This window comes from Capricornis sumatraensis, chromosome 9 (genome assembly GCF_032405125.1).
Source record: "Capricornis sumatraensis isolate serow.1 chromosome 9, serow.2, whole genome shotgun sequence".
Classification (NCBI taxonomy): Eukaryota; Metazoa; Chordata; class Mammalia; order Artiodactyla; family Bovidae; genus Capricornis; species Capricornis sumatraensis.
This window is the reverse complement of record NC_091077.1, coordinates 23,120,486-23,137,106: the sequence shown is the minus strand read 5'-3', so window position 1 is coordinate 23,137,106 and position 16,621 is coordinate 23,120,486. Positions and strand designations below refer to the sequence as shown.

Below are 16,621 nucleotides of genomic sequence, written 5' to 3'. Positions count from 1 at the left end.
CCCCTAACTCTTTGCATTGTTTAAGGGTCAACTGTATTATATCATTAATATATGTATCCGTGTATGGTGAAATCCTGCATTCAGAATGCATGCTGAAGTTTATTTCTGTTACTCAGTTAACAGGTGTTACCACAAAGTTATTGATTACCTGCTTTACTTTGAAGAAAGAAATACCAAAAAAAGAAGCTACATGTACATGTGCTTTTTAATTTCCTTATGGTTACACTGCACTTACAGTTTAATATAGCAATGGAAGACCCTTTTTTCAATAGATAATACACACAAGTATTATAAATTTTCTTTGTGGCAAGGTATTCTTTGTGTTGCCCCCAAGTTGAACTACCTTCACTATTACATTTGAGATTAGCATTCTTTAAGATGACCTGTTTTAAAACATCATTCCTATATTTATGTTTACATGTAAACTGTTAACACTTTTTATAGAACTATATTAAATTTCATTCTGGACCTGGAAGATAAAAAGGTGATAGAGAAGTATTTTTACCTTACATTGTTTTCTTTAAGCAACCAAAAAGACTTTTAAACCACCAGCTGGAACCCCACATAGATATATTTTCAACTTTTTGTTTAACGTCACAGCACTATCTCGTCCGTAGTCAAGTCTGTGAATGCTTTCATAGGCCTTTCAAGTCTCTTTTATGTAGTCTGGATACTCAGTGTTGGTTTATGTAAATTCCATTTTTTTTTTTTTTTTAAAGTTAAAAGTACACCTTATTCTTGAAATTGTGTGTGGGCTTACCAAGGAGAATAGCAGATTGGTTTAATAATTTTTTTCAAGGTATTCTGAGGATCATTTAAAATATGAAAATCCCTTATTTTAACTTCTTAGAATGTTATTTTACCCTGTTTTTTAAAAATAATTATATAACTTGACTTATGGTTTTGATAAGAAAACTTTTAAAAGCTAAAATAACAGCAAGTTTTCCCCTGAAGAGCTTAGTGATTCTTCTTTTGGAGAAACACAAACTCATTCTGACTAAAGGCGTCCTATTTCTTCTGAGTGCATCTTAGAACACAGGTCAGAATACCAGGTGCCTGTTTGTAATTGAAAGCATTGATTCACATTTTCTCTGGAAAATTCCCAAGGGGTTTTGGTGTGGTATTTTCTAGATTTTTTTTTTAACCTGTAGATTCAGTTCTGTATGTATGTGTGGATACTTTCTTGTTCTTTTTTTAAAGTCATTTGGCTCTTTTAAACTGTAAATTTTATCTTAGTACTTGAAGCAATAGTCCATTTACCATTATTGATTTTGTTTGAGGGTTCCAGTGGTTTGTATTTGTAATCAGAGTTTGACTTATTTTGATAGGTTTTATTTGTAGTGAAGTTAATGGCAGTGTATTTGTTGAAATCTTTTGGAATTTTCCCCACTTGTCACTTCAGTCCCATGTGACTCTACTAAGGGCTTATTTTTTCTGCATTGATTTCCTTTCTTCCACACTAAGAATAGGAAAACCTGTTTAGTCTTAAGGATAAGCTTGTGGAGACCTAAGCAACTGTGGGAAAAAATGATAATTTATGGTAAGTTTGAGAGCGCCAACGCTGTATGTAAATTGGTAGTGTGACTAGTCTTTAGCAAAGGACATATGTTTGTCTTGGGTATTGTCATTGTTCATCTGTGTGAACTGTATAAGTAAAATGTATTCTATGTGGCTTTTTTTGTTTGTGCTAGACGTTTGGCTTGAGAAGAAACTTGATAACCTAATAACCTTAGTCATCTCTTGTAGGGTATTATAGGCACTTTGATAATACAGTTTGAAGTTAATTTTTGTGGCAGTGTTGGAGCGAAGAAATTTGAACAACTAAGTGTACTCTTTAGCTTGACATAGTTCTGTTATTATAACAAATCATGTAAACTTTTTTTCTCAGCCAGAAAATATCACTGGTTGCTGAAAATATATCATCCCACCTCCTCCAGGAAAAATAGCAGGTTAACAAAAAGTCCCAAGGCAGTAGTCTCAAGGCAAGTAGCAGTCAAATGGAGATCACAGTGAGCTTTGATGCGCTCTGGGGATGAATCTGAAACACCGTATCAGAGCCTGGTCTGAACCTTACCTTGTTCCACACCCAGATAAATGATTGTACTTTGTGCCTAATCAGCTTTCACATTCCCAAGGGATGGATGGGGTGGTACTCCATGCTGGACCAGGAAGCTTGGATGACGTACTCCTCATTCTTCAAGCCTTTAATTAACTGCCCTCCTCCTCTTGCAAAACAGACAAGGCAGCCAGTTCAGGTAGGAAGTAGGTATTGTATGCATTCCCCTCAACAAGTTTAATCTTCTGATACACATAGCCTTCTACACTAAGTGAAAAACCTTACTAAATATTATTTGTTATGAGTGTATTTTTTCTGTAATTAGTAAGTGACAGGTAGAATAAGGTAGAATTCCTTATTCAGCTGTCAACTGAAAACCCTCTATGGTTAGATTTACTGTGAGCTCTACTACCTTAGTACTGCTTTTGCTTTATTTACCTTAATACTTGCCCTCTTAAATATAAAATTGTAATAAACATACTCGTGTAGTTCTGTATGCATGCTGCTTTGTCTCAGAAAGATAGATGAACTAGAAAATCTTTGTCTGCTTGCCTAGATAAGCATCAAGGAAACTCGTCTCTGCTCAGTTCTCTGGGCCTCCCTGGTAGCTCAGCTGGTAAAGAATCTGCCTGCAGTGCAGGAGACGCTGGTTTGATTCCTGGGTCGGGAAGATCTGCTGGAGAAGGGAATGGCTACCCACTCCAGTGTTCTTGGGCTTCCCTTGTGGCTCAGCTGGTAAAGAATCTGCCTGCAATGCAGGAGACCTGGGTTTGATCCCTGGGTTGGGAAGATCCCCTGGAGAAGGGAACGGCTACCCACTCCAGTATTCTGGCTTGGAAAATCCCATGGACTATCCATGGGGTCGCAAAGAGTCGGACACAACTGAGCGACTTTCACTCTCACTGGGGGAAGGGGAAGAAAGAATGATGCAGTTGTGATGACAATGATGATCATTTGTTTTTTGTTCAGTTGCTAAGCCATGGGATTCTTTGTGACCCCCATGGACCGTAGCACTCCAGGCTCCTCTGCTCTTCACTATCTCCTGGAGTTTGCTCAGATTCATAGCCGTTGAGTCAGGGATGCTATCTAACCATTTCATTCTCTCCTTCCCCCTTCTCCTTTTGCCTTAAGTCTTTCCCAGTGTCAGGTCTTTTCCAGTGAGTCAACTCTTGACATCAGGTGGCCATAGTATTGGAGCTTCAGCTTCAGCAACGTCCTTCCAGTGAATATTCAGGGTTGATTTCCTTTAGAATTGACTGGCGTGATCTGATCATCTGATCATGCTAACAATGAAAACCTATGCTGTTTTTTTAAATTTGCTGTATACGAGGCATTATTCTAAGCAGTTTAAAGTTATTCATTTAATCCTCACACACATCTTTAACGCAGATAGTTAAAAACTCCATTTTATAAAATTGTGAACTGAGATAACACAGAGGTTACGTAACCTGCCCAGGATCATTCATCCAAAGCATGGAGGAATGCAGGATTCCTATGTAGTCTCTCTAGTATCTGAGTCTAAATTATAAGTCACTACATTATTACTCTTTCTGAGCTTGCATGTAGATAACAGTGTGTAATATGAATGTGAGTGTACATGTGATGTGAGAATCTCAAGCTGAGAAATTAAATTAAAAAAATGTAAACTTGAATTTTATACTTCACTTTATGGGTTTCTAAGCACTAGAAAGTGCGTACGGTACTTCATGGGTTGTTCCTCAACCAGGCAACACTAGGCTTTAACAGAATAATCTGAAAAACACTGTAAGTCTAAACTGTCTGAATGAAAGACAGACACTGAAGGAAATTAAAATTGTGATTATTGAAATGAAAGTCACTAGCTGGGGGAAAATATTAATAGCAAAAGTTAAATAGCAGTAGAAACAGGTAAAAGAATCATATAGAAATGAATCTGAAGCTAGAGAGTCAGTGAAATTGGAGTCAAATGCAGACAATCTTAAGCGCCTTCGTAGCGAAAAAGTAAATTTATGTTTAAAGGATGGTAAATTAGATTGACAGTTGACTTCTCATCAACAACAGTAGTGGTCAGAATAACATGTGTAAAGGACTGAAGGAAAAACACTGTCAGCCAAGAATTCTGTACTTAGCTAAACTGTCACACCAGACTAAGGACAAAATACAGACCTTGAGTTAACAGTGTCAACTGAGTGAAGGGTACATGGCATATTTCTGTTCTGTTTTAGTAGTTGTATAAATTATTTCAAAATTAAAATGAAAAAGAAAATCCACAATGTTAGAGAGACAACTGAGAAGCTTACCACTAGTAGCTAAATATTTTAAAAGATGTCCTTCCCAGATGGTGTTAGTGGTAAAGAACCGACCTGCCAATGCAGGAGACGAGAGGTGTGGGCTCAGTCCCTGGGTGGGAGATCCTCTGGAGAAGGGCCTGGTAACCTGTTCCAGCATTCTTGTTTGGAGAACCTGATAGACAGAGGAGCCTGCTGGGCTACAGTAGAGTCTCAAGAAGTGGACACATCTTAAGAGCCTTAGCATGCACACACTACTGAAAAAAAGTCTTAAAGCAGAAGAAGGAAGTTGAAAGGAAAAATAGGGAGGCAAGAAAAAATGGTGATCTAAAAATTGGTAAATGTGGATAAATATTGATAATCATCAATATCATTTACACCTACCTATGCTAAGCATGGGCTTCCCTGGTGGCTCAGAGGTTAAAGCGTCTGCCTGCAATGCGGGAGACCTGGGTTCGATCCCTGGGTTAGGAAGATCCCCCGGAGAAGGAAATGGCAACCCACTCTAGTACTCTTACCTGGAGAATCCCATGGAGGGAGGAGCCTGGTAGGCTACAGTCCATGGGGTCGCAAAGAGTCGGACACGACTGAGCGACAAAGTGCTAACTACTATGCTAAGCATAAGTACTTCGTGTAATTCTCTCAACAACCATGTAGTATACTTACTAATATTTTTCTTCAGTTTGAAAGAACTCATCCAGTTTCCAGCACAATGAATGAAAAGGACCAAACCAAGTTACATCGCTGAAAAACTTGAGAATTCCAAAAGTAAAGAGAAAATATTTCAACTTCCCAGAGAAGGGAGAAATATGTCACCAGAAAAGAAAAGAAATTATGTCCCCAGACTTATTAGCAGCTACTCTTGAAAGTAGTTAATAGTGAAACATTGGCTTTAAAATCCTGAGTAAAAGATCCTTAACTTGATATTCTGTGTTTAACCAGTCAATTAGATGTCAAATGCAAGCGTTTAAAACGTTTTTCTTCCCTGTACCCTTTCTTAAGAAGCTACTAGAATGTGTTGTTCACTCGCCAAGTCATGTCAGATTCTTTGCCACACCATGGACTGCAGCATGCCAGGCTGCCCTTCACTAGGGCGATAGTGAACTGGAATGTGTGATTCTCTACAAAATAAGCTGAGGAGGATGAAAAAAAGGAAGAGGTGATTCTCAGAAAGAGGCCATCAACCTAGGAAGGGGACCAAAGGAAGTATGCCTGGAGAGCAGCCAGTAAAGACTGGAGCAAGAGGCTAGATAGTCACATGACGAAATCGAAAGAAAGTTTGACTCCGTGCATCTACTCACATGTTCAGGCATTTGGAAATTACAGGTCTTGTGGAGAGCTAATTAAAGTGTTTTGCAGTCCCTGGTGCCTCAGTGGTAAAGAATCCACTTGCCAGTGCAGGAGATGCGGGGTCAACCCTTGGGTCAGGAATCTTCTCTGGGAGAAAGTGGAAACTGTTAGTTGCTCAGTTGTGTCTCTTTTGTGAACCCGCTGAGCTATAGTCTACCAGGTCCCTCTGTCCATGGAATTTTCCAGGTAAGAATACCGGAGTGGGTAGCCATTCCGTCTCCAGGGGATCTTCCCCACTCAGGGATCAGACCTGGATCTCCTGCATTGCAAGCAGATTCTTTACCATCTGAAGGAAATGGCAACCACTCCACTATTCTTGCCTGGAAAATCCCAGAGAGAGAGGGACCTTGTGGACTACAGTCCCTAGGGTCACAAAAGCATTGGACATGACTTAGTGACTGAACAGTTCTGGTATATGTACATAGAAAAACCAAGCAAACACAAATTCTCAGGAGTTATTAACCACAGAAAAAACAATGATTATTTAAGAAAAAATAGCTAATTCTAATAGATGACTTGTTTCAGCAGTGGCAGTTGTAGTAGCAAACATTGATTATTGATTCAACCAAAAACTATTAATTATCAGTGTTGATAAGTAAAAGGGAGCTTGAGGGTAGGCAGTGATTTTAAAAAAGACATATTCTAATCTATTTTAACAGAAAATCAGGTTAAATTATCTAAAAGTCAATAACAAGAATTAGCAGTTGTCCTCTTATTCATAAATACCAGAATAAACCCCTTGATAACTTAGAGATGCCTACGAACAGAGAGGTATGTGCTAAGTCGCTTTAGTCGTGTCCAACTCTTTGTGACCCCGTGGACTGTAGCCCTTTCAGTCTGCTCTGTCCATGGGATTCTCCAGGCGAGAATACTGGAGTGAGTTGCCATTTCCTCCTCAATCGAGCTCATATCTCTTATGTCTCCTGCATTAGCAGGCAGGTTCTTTACCATGAGCACCACCTGGGAAGCCCAAAGAATTGTATTAGAACATTTCCTATGCCATGACTGTGAAAGTGAAAGTACTGGTTGCTCAGTCGTGTCCTACTTTTTGCGACCCCATAGCTGTAGTCCACCAGGCTTCTCTGTCCATGGAATTCTCCAGGCAAGAATGCTGGAGTGAGTAGCCATCCCTTCTCCAGGGGGTCCTCCCAGTCCAGGGATTGACCCAGGTCTCCCGCGTCGCAAGCAGATTCTTTACCATCTGTGCCACCAGGGAAGCCCATGAAGTGTTGGTCGCTGTGTGTCATGCTTGCCATTTTAAACAGCTTCTTATTGCTCACCAATACTTTAACGATCTTTGCGCTTGTATTAATTTTTTAGTAAGAGTAAGGTAATATGGATGTGCTCAGTCGTGTCTGACTCTCTGCAACCCCATGGACTGTAGCCCACCAGGCTCCTCTGTCCATGGGATTTTCCAGACAAGAATACTGGAGTGGGTTGCCATTTCCTTCTCCAGGGGATCTTCCCAGCCCAGAGGCTGAAACCATGTTTCCTGCATTGGCAGGTGGATTCTTTACAACTACGCCAGCTGCGAAGCCCCGAATAAGAGTAAAAATTTGCTTAAATATAAGAAAGTATTTTACAGTATGATTTTTAATTCCCTGAACTGCTGGTAGTGGAATAGAATTTGAATGTGTATTGGAGTGGTAAACCTTGTATGATGATGCCACCCACCAAGAAAGGTAACATAGGCACAGATGTGGGGGGAAAGCCAGTGAATCCAGTGTTACAGATAATGTTAGCAAGGCGACCACATGAGATGTTCATTAGGAGGTGGGCATAAATATCTACCTAGACTCAGGAGAAAAGATAGCTTTCAATCCAAGAACTAATAACTGAGAACCTACTCTGTCACAGAATTGTTATTTCTAACTCTGTATCGCTAATGAACAGTTTTAGGACAACGGATGAAGAGATAGAAAAGGGAGAGAGAGAAACTGGAAAAAGGAAAGAAGGAGCATAGCAGGAAAGGAAAAGGAGGATTTATTGTTAAAGCTAGAAAGGGTGGGTGTGGTGTTTGTTCTTATAGGAGGGTGAGAAGTGTGGGCGTTCAGAAGGGAACAGTAGTTTTCTTGTGTATTTCTCTGTTTACATTGCAGACTCTGTCAGGTTTGAGCCAACATAAGAAGCCCTCCCGTACATATGTATATGTTTAGGTTAAGTACTTGAGTTTTAATTAAGGGGAAAAGGAAGATGTTAGAAAGGAAAAGCCTGGGTAGACTGAAAATGCTACCTAACTACACCTATAAAATATTAATGTCCGAGATAATTCGTAAAAGTAAACCTAAATGAAACTATGTGGGATGATAGCTTTATTATCCTGGGAAAGGTAAAATAAACCAATTCATGATGAAAATTTGTCAAAAGTAAGATAAACCCCCTAATCTGTGATGAAAATCGACTTTTGACTTTCTGACTGTCGAGCTTTCATACGGAGAGTTCCCTGGCTGTCCGGTGGTTAGGACTCTGCACTTTCATCCAGATTCAGTCCCTGGTCAGGGAACTAAGATCCATAAATTATGCAGTGCAGCCAAAAAAGGAAAAATAGAAGCTCTCTGAGGAAGGCGGTAAACAAAGTTCAAAAAACAAAAGTGATGCAACGGAAAATACATAGGAAACCTGTACAGTCTAGACTTTTGGATATGCCATGTTAATGGACTGTTGTTGTTTAGTTGCTAAGTTGTGTCTGACTCCTTTGCAACCCTGTGAACTGCAGATGCTAGGTTCCTTTCTCTCTGGAATTTTCCAGGCAAGAATGCTGGAGTGAGTTTTGCTCTTTCCTCCTCCAGGAGATCCTCCCAGCTTTGGGATGGAACCCATGCTTCCCCCATTGGCTGGTGGATACTTTACTGCTGAGCCACCAGGGAAGCCCCATGTTAATGGATTAGATATTCAATATTGTTAAAATGTAAATTTCCAAATGTCAGGAAAAAATGCACTCCCAGTCAGATTCAGAGGCAATTTTTTCTATTTTAGACATTGACAAACTGATCCTCAAACGTGTATGGAAATGTGAAGCATCTAGACAATCCAAAGTAATCTTGTAAAAGAATGCTTGGAAAGATTTATTACTGTCTGACTAAAGTCGTAGTATAAAACTATAGAGGGCTTCCCAGGTGGCGCTAGGGGTAAAGAACCTGCCTGCCAGTGCAGGAGGCATAAGACACGGGTTCGATCCTTGAGTCAAACCCTTGGGTTGGGAAGATTCCCTGGAGGAGGGCAGAGCAACCAACTCCAATATTCTTGCTTGAAGAATCCCATGAATGGCGGAGCCTGGCAGGCTACAGTCCATGGGGTGGCAGAGAGTCGGACACGACTGAAGAGACTTAGCATTCGCATACATGTATCAGAAAGGCAGTCTGGTTCTGGTATAGGAATAGGTCAGTGTAATTAATAATCAGCCCAGAAATGGACCCAAACTTAACAGTTATTTGATTTTCAGTAAAAGGTACCAAATCAAGTCTATAGGCAAAGGGATGCATCAGGAAATGATCTGGAGCAATTGTATATCCATGTCAAAAAAAGGAACCATTAACCTTTACTTTGTACTACCAGTAAAAACTAAAAGAGGATTATAGACTGAACGTAAAAAATGAAAGTTGTGGGTGAAAAAATAACTGAAGAAAAGCTGTTTGGGGGAATATGCAAACATTTCTTAGAACACAGATCATAAAAGATGAAATAGATAAACTCGACTTTATTAAAAAATAAACTTAAACTATCTGAGACATGTTGTTTTTTAAAAAGTGGAAAGACAAAGACCAGGAAAAAAATACTCACAATATACTTATCAGACGAAGGACTAGATCTAAAATATGGAAATAGCACAACTGAAAAAGCACATAAATTTAAAAAATGGGCAAAAGATCTGATTATACCTAGCCAAGAAGAAAATATATGAATGGCTTGCTATCACAGCAAGATAGTACCTCATACACAGGGAATGACTGGAATTAACAAGGTTAACGACACAGTGTGTTGGTAGGAAGTGGAACTCTCATACGTTGCTGGTACAAACGCAAGATAGCCAATCCATTCTCAAGATCAGCCCTGGGATTTCTTTGGAAGGAATGATGCTAAAGCTGGCGAAGAGTTGACTCATTGGAAAAGACTCTGATGCTGGGAGGGATTGTGGGCAGGAGGCGAAGGGGACGACAGAGGATGACATGGCTGGATGGCATCACTGACTCGATGGACGTGAGTCTGAGTGAACTCCGGGCGCTGGTGATGGACAGGGAGGCCTGGTATGCTGCGATTCATGGGGTCGCAAAGAGTAGGACACGACTGAGCGACTGAACTAAACAACCAAATTGGAAAACTGGAAAACAGTTTAAAGTTCAAACTGTTCTTAAAATGTGACTCAGTAGTTCTCTTTCTAAATATTTACCCAGGAGAAATGAAAATTTCTTTTCACATGAATATTTGTATATACTAATTCACAGAAGCATTTCTAATAGCCCAAAACTGGAAATAACAAATAGAAACAGTTACATTGTGCTGTGTCTATACAGTGGAAGTCTATATGAATTAGCTGATGGAGGCATCATGGAAAATCTCAGAAACGTGCAGAATGAAAAAAGCCAGATTTTAAAAAAAATACTATGTGATTATATTTACATGAAACAATGGGAAAGAATAAACTTTAATCAGTCATTCTAAGAAGAAAAACTAACCTTACTTCAGTAGTTGCATATGCCCCCAAAAGTGTGCCTTTTATAACTGAGTTCAGGGAACAGTGGCTTAATTTTGAACTTTAGCCGCAGAATAGTAGGTCTGTGATAAATGCATAGTTTGAAAGCTCTTTTCAGAATGTTCCCCCCTGCCCACCCCCCCACCCCCCACCGCTGCTGGAAGAACTTTGTACCACGAGTCACTATCCAAAGAATGATTTTAACTAGATTGAGACAGATTTAGTGCTGGTGAAGCTATGATATAGCTTTACTGAGAACTCAGACTTGGTCATGGGTTAGTAGGTTCTGCATTTCTGTTGGAGACCTCTTTGGCATCTGTTAGAATTTCAGATCTTACTACCCCTCTCCCCGCCCAAACATCCCAAATTTTACCAGGTCCTTCAGAGTCTCTAGTAAGGATGTTCATTTTTATTTGATTTTTTTTTTTTTTTTTGCATTTCCATGACTCCAACAACTTAAAATTGTTAGTACTTTCTTCTTTTACTTATATATTTAAATTGTTACTTAAAGATATATGTAGAAAATTGCATGGACCATAAATGTACATTTAATACAAAATTATAAAGCAAGTACTTGAGTAACTACCACCTGGATCAAGAGGTGTAGAATGTTATCAGCATTCCAAGAGCCCTTGTGCATCTCTTGCTATTCTTAATTCCTGCCCTCAGCCGTAGAGATAACCACTTTCCTGACTTGTATTATAATTTTCTAGCTTTACTTTTTTACACTTCCTTATGCATCTCTACACAAAATAGTTTAGTTGAAGTTTTTTTTTTTGAACTTGTTTTTTGAAATTCGTATACATAAGGTCTTTCCATGTGCATTATTTTGTCCTCAATAACATGGCAGTGAGAATTGACCAGTGTGTTAGATGAAGCTACCACTTATTGTAGTGTTCTTTTGTATGAATGAAGTACAGTTCATTTTTCTTCCAGTTTTTTATTGAGGTATAGGGGATTTACAATATTGTGTCAATCTCTACTGCACAGCTAAGGGACTCAGTTATTCGCAGTTACATATTCTTCTTTATATTATTCTCCATTGCGGTCATTTAGGATGTATAGCTCCCTGCGCTGTACAGTAGGGCCTTGTTGTTTATCCTTCTATGTGGACTAGTTTGCGTCTACTAACTCTAAAGGCCCAGCCCAGTCCTCCCCAGCCCCCATCCCTCTGGCAGCCACAAGCTTCTTCTGAGTCTTGCGACATATATACATTCGTTTGTGCAGTGTTTTCGGTTCCACATAGAAGTGATAGCATACGGTATTTGCCTTTCTCTTTTTGACTGGCTTCACGTAGTGTGATGATCTCGTTGTGTCCGTGTTGCTGCAGATGGCATCATTTTGTTCTTTTCTGTGTCTGTAGTATTCCATTGTATGTATGCACCACGTCATCTTTACCCATTCATCTCTCGATGGAAATTTTGGTTGTTTTCATGTCTTGGCTATTGGAAATAGTGCTGCTGTAGAGATGGGAGTGCGTGTGTCTTTTTGAATTATAGTTTTTTCAGGTATATGTGCAGGAGTGGGATTGCTAGATTATATGGTAATTCTATTTTTAGTTTTCTGAGGAACTTCCATACTGTTTTCCGTAGGAAAGTGAAAGTGAAGTCACTCAGTCGGGTCCGACTCTCTGCGACCCCATGGACTGTAGCCTATCAGGCTCCTCCGTCCATGGGATTTTCCAGGCAAGGGTGCTGGAGTGGATTTCCGTTTCCTTCTCCAGGGGACCTTCCCAACCCAGGAACGGAACCCGGGTCTCCCACATTGCAGGCAGACACTTTACCGTCTGAGCCACCAGGGAAGCCCGTTTTCCATAGTGGCTGTACTAATTTGCATCCTTCCTACAGTGGAGGAGGGTTGCCTTTTCTCCATACCCTCTCCACTATTGGTAGCCTTCTTGATGGTGGCCATTTTGACTGGTGTGAGTTGGTGCTTCACTGTAGTTTTGGTGTGCATTTCTCTAATGATAGCAGTGTCAGGCATCTTTTCATGCACTTATTTCATGTTCCTGTGTTTCTTCTTTGGAGAAATGTCTCTTGAGTCTTCTGCCCATTTTTTGATTAAGCTGTTTTTGTTGTTGTTGAGTTGTATGAACTGTTAGTACATTTTGGAAACTAAGGCCTTGTGGGTCGCATTGTTTGCAAATATTTTTTTCCCACTCTGTAGATTGTGTCAGTTCTTTAAAAATTTTTTTATTCTTTTTTTTTTTTTGGTGTGGTGGGGAATGTAGACTGTCAGGTTGTTTGCTAAAAATTCACGACTGTTACACATTATTTTTGTTATGTCATTTTGTTATGTCATATGCTATTTTAATTTTGATAACAAGTAAGAGCATCTTATATCAGTGTAACTCTTTGTAATATGTGCACTACCCTTACGTACATCCTAATTTAGCCCTCATTTCAGACCTGTAACATTGGCAGTGTAGTATTCCATTTTTATAACTAACAGAGCTTGTCAGTTCCTCAGGCTAACATTGTGAAAAATTAAGATAGTTTTAAAAATTGCCACCGTTATTTTACTTCAAAGTCTGAATTCTAAATTTTATCCAATTCTGTTTCACACAAACTAAGCATGCTCTGTACCTCAACTGAGTCAAAGTATTTCACAAAAAAAGGAAAAGAAATTATTTGGTTAGAGGTATGCCTCGTTGCCTTGTTTTTATTTTTCCGAGTCATGGCCTTACTGTTTCTTTGGAAGTTGACCTAAGAAGTTTTGTTTTATTGATTTGTGTGTAGGATGTTGGGACATAAATTCTTTAAATTGCCAGCAGTGAAACTGTTGACACAAGTATGAAGCTTATATCTGCAGCATTTGATTTAGGTGTGGAAAGGGAGGACAAGGGGAAGGGGCTGAGGAGGTTATATTTTTGCCAGAGCATACTGCTTACTTCTATACTTTTTTTGCTGTACGCCAGTCTCTGAAAGTCAAGAGACTGAGCTTTTAATGCGAGGAAGCTCTGCAAATCACTAACTAGCCTGACAGTTCACATAAGCTTTTCTAAAACCTTATGTCTAATGAAACTATGGTTTGTGAAATGCTCTGGTGCTGTCGTCCAGTTTGACCCCTAATTTATGTGTGGAATCTGCTGAGTTGTGTTTAAAGCCAAGTTTAGTTGTTGATGTTGCAAAGTGACACTTTTGTTATCTTAAGGTATTAAAAGTAAGGTTTTCAATGTGGATGTGATTTAAGCAACACTGAGCTCAGGAAGTGAAAGTAACTATGAGTATATTTATTATTAGTGTCTGTGGAAATTTTTGTGACAAATTCAGTACTTCTCTAAAGGTGTTATGTATAAATGTGTTTTAAGAATATACACATTTGTAAAAAATTCTAAAAAGAACTTTTGTTTAGAAAAGCAAGAAGATGGAAAGTATATGGGTATGATATTCCAAGGCGTGTTTGAAACATTTTAGACGTAAATGTTTACTTAGCAAATAAAAACCTGTGGAGCTGCAAACATCCCCTTGGTTTGAAAATATATTTCATCCTGTCTGTTTTCTAGGTGATACACTTAAGTATCTTTTCTGTCTTATCTCTAGCAATACAAATTCTTATACTTTAAGCAGTCATTCTCCAACTAAACATTAAGAATTATTGTGAATATCACTTTCAGAGTAGCACATGTAGTGGGAAAATGTGTATTTTAAAATTTTCAAAATAAGGAATAGCTTTACTCTGGGAAGGAAATTCGAATTTGTGGAAATGTGGATTTCTAAATAGGGAAGCCATTGATTAATTTTAAGTGTTAAACAGAAGGAACATTTACTTAGTTAAAAAGTGAAGAAAATAAAACACCTTCCATTGTAAAATTAATTTGACAGTGGTTTCTGGCAAAGATAAATTATAAGTAAAAAGGGTGTTGCCTGGCATTGTATGTAGATGAGAAAATATGATGATAGAATAAATCATATAATAGATTTTAAAACCTCAGATTTCAAATCCAGTAGAGTTGAAACATTAGAGTAATTCAGTGTTTGTATGTGCTACAGTAGCAATGGTGAGCATAAAGAATTTCAGTGTCAAACAAAGGCATGTTTGTTTTCATAGAATTGGTTAAAAGAGATTTCACAGTAATTTTTTAATGGCCAAGATCTTTGATTCAGGGTGGAATTAAGCTTGTCAAGTAAATAGTAGCTGAAATAATGTTGATGATGTTGTAAGTACAACCCTTTGCTCTAATACTCTTGCTGCAGACATAAATGAAACACACTTTTCTTTTGAGCTTATAAACCTTGATAGTATTTACTCGCTTCATTGGACAGAGTCAGTTGCAAGACTGCTACTTCTTTGTTTCAGAGTTTGGGTGAGGTGAGAAAAGTTCCTCTCTCCTTGAAAATGCATTCCAGTTTCTGAATTTTAACTGTGGTGATAGCGTACGTTTTCTTCCTTCTTATCATCTCTGAACATATGCTTAAAACTTAATGTGTCATTTTCCTATAATATAAGGCACGTCCTCTGGACTGTGTAGAATGAGGGTCCCAAATTCATGCCTTGTTATGGCCTACGTTTGTGCCATTGAACGTGTATGCATTAATCTTCACTGAAGATCTTCTATGCAAAAACAGCAGTCATTTATGTCTTCCTGGTTTAGAGTCATGGCTTTGGGAAAAGCTTTTATAGCCACAAAACAGAATGCTCTGTGAAGGCAAGGATTACTGTTTCCTTTGAGTTCCTATGTTACTAGTACATAACACTCAGTACTTAAATATTTTTTTGTTGAGTGACTTATCAAAGTCTTGATTTTTTTTCAGTGTTTAGTTTTTTTGAAATATTTTTAATTTTATCAGAGATTTAAGAAATAAGCTTCTAAGGATAAGTAAAGTAACTTGTTTTCTTTCCTTCTTTTTTCTTTTTCTAGACCACCTGTTGAGGCCCTGAGTCAAGACAACAATTTTTATACTTTTCCTGGTGGTTCAGAAACAAGTCTCTGTAGAACCAGAAACAAAGAAAGGAAATAATCTGACCTTTTCTTTATTAGACTGACTGTAAAAGATACTTGACTTCCAGGAACAAGCACAGAGAAGTAATAATTATTTTGGCATCATTGGACATTGATCACATTGGGAAACGTGCTTTGTGAAGCTTCCCGAGTTGAGATTTGGAAACCTCATTGGTGCTCGTTTATAACTTGGACTATCAGCATGAGTGAATTCTGGTTGTGTTTCAACTGCTGTATTGCAGAACAGCCTCAACCCGTAAGTATGAAGTGATATACATACAAATTGGGTGGGGTACTTGTTATGCGTACTGTTGATTCTCAGGTTAAAACCAGGATCCCAGTAGTGATTGCAGGGCAGTTCCAAGGCCTGTCAGTGAAATCTTAAACATCTGGTTAAAGAAAGAAAAAAGTAAGTTTGCTTTTGAGTAAATGCTATGTGTGAAGAACTGTGCTGCACTACCGTGTGTGATTGAGAAGGGACCACCTTCTGGTGGACCCGTGAGAGGGGAGGGAGACACCCTGCGGCAGAACAGCCGAGTCGGCTTTGGAGATCAGTGGGTGGAAGACGGCGAGCCAGGACTGACCGTCTCCTCTTCCTCGCAGCAGTTCTCGGGGGAAGATGCCGTTACCCTTATTTCTCTGTAGACGTAGGTTCCAGTTTTTTTGCCCTGAGTGGACAGTAAGTCGTCTTCGCTGGCCATTTCTTGGCACCTGCCTCACTTTTGTCCCTTGGTGCATTTTGTCACCTCTGCCAAAATTCTTCCTCCCCCTCCAGTGTCCTCTTCGTCTTTTAAGATGCCTGTGTCGAGTGTCAACTCTGTGAAATCTTCCCCAGCCTTTTCCTGACGTAGGGGAAAATCCCTCAGCGATATTTCCAGCAGCTCCTTTGGTTCATTTTCCTGGGCGAGGATGGGACTTCTTGCGCAGTCACCACCTTGGTCTCTTCTTTAGGGCCTCTGACCGTGTTTACCTTGTGTCTTCAGGATCGCATCTGATGCCTTGGAGAATGTGGTCATACATGCTAGCTGGTTTGCTGGCTGACTGGCTGAATAAATGAATTTCTATTGTATTCTGCTTGGCTTAACATTTGTAACGGTGTGAAAGGAAGAATGAGGTGTAATCTTCAGGTCTCTTCAGATCTTTTCTGAGCCTTTCCCTGGTCATACATACGCAGTCACTTTTTAATTTTCCTTGTACATGCAGTTGTTTTTGAATGTCCTAGTCTTTAATGTCTGGCTCTGGAAAAGGGAAAATATGGAAAAGTGAGGGCAGGGAGGAGAAAAAGGGCACTGGCTTTTTAAACCCTCTGGAAGTCA

General features: G+C 39.2%; 1 protein-coding gene across 2 annotated transcripts in view; it reads left to right on the top strand.

Annotated features, from left to right (window-relative positions):
• Window positions 1-16,621, top strand: part of CDC42SE2 (CDC42 small effector 2) — a 118,140-nt gene that overhangs the window by 49,763 nt on the left and 51,756 nt on the right. For both annotated transcript variants that reach the window (XM_068980142.1, XM_068980143.1), the window contains exon 3: window positions 15,225-15,561. In XM_068980142.1, the coding sequence (XP_068836243.1) occupies window positions 15,508-15,561 (54 nt within the window). In that variant the 5' untranslated portion in view covers window positions 15,225-15,507. The remainder of the gene's footprint in view (window positions 1-15,224; window positions 15,562-16,621) is intronic.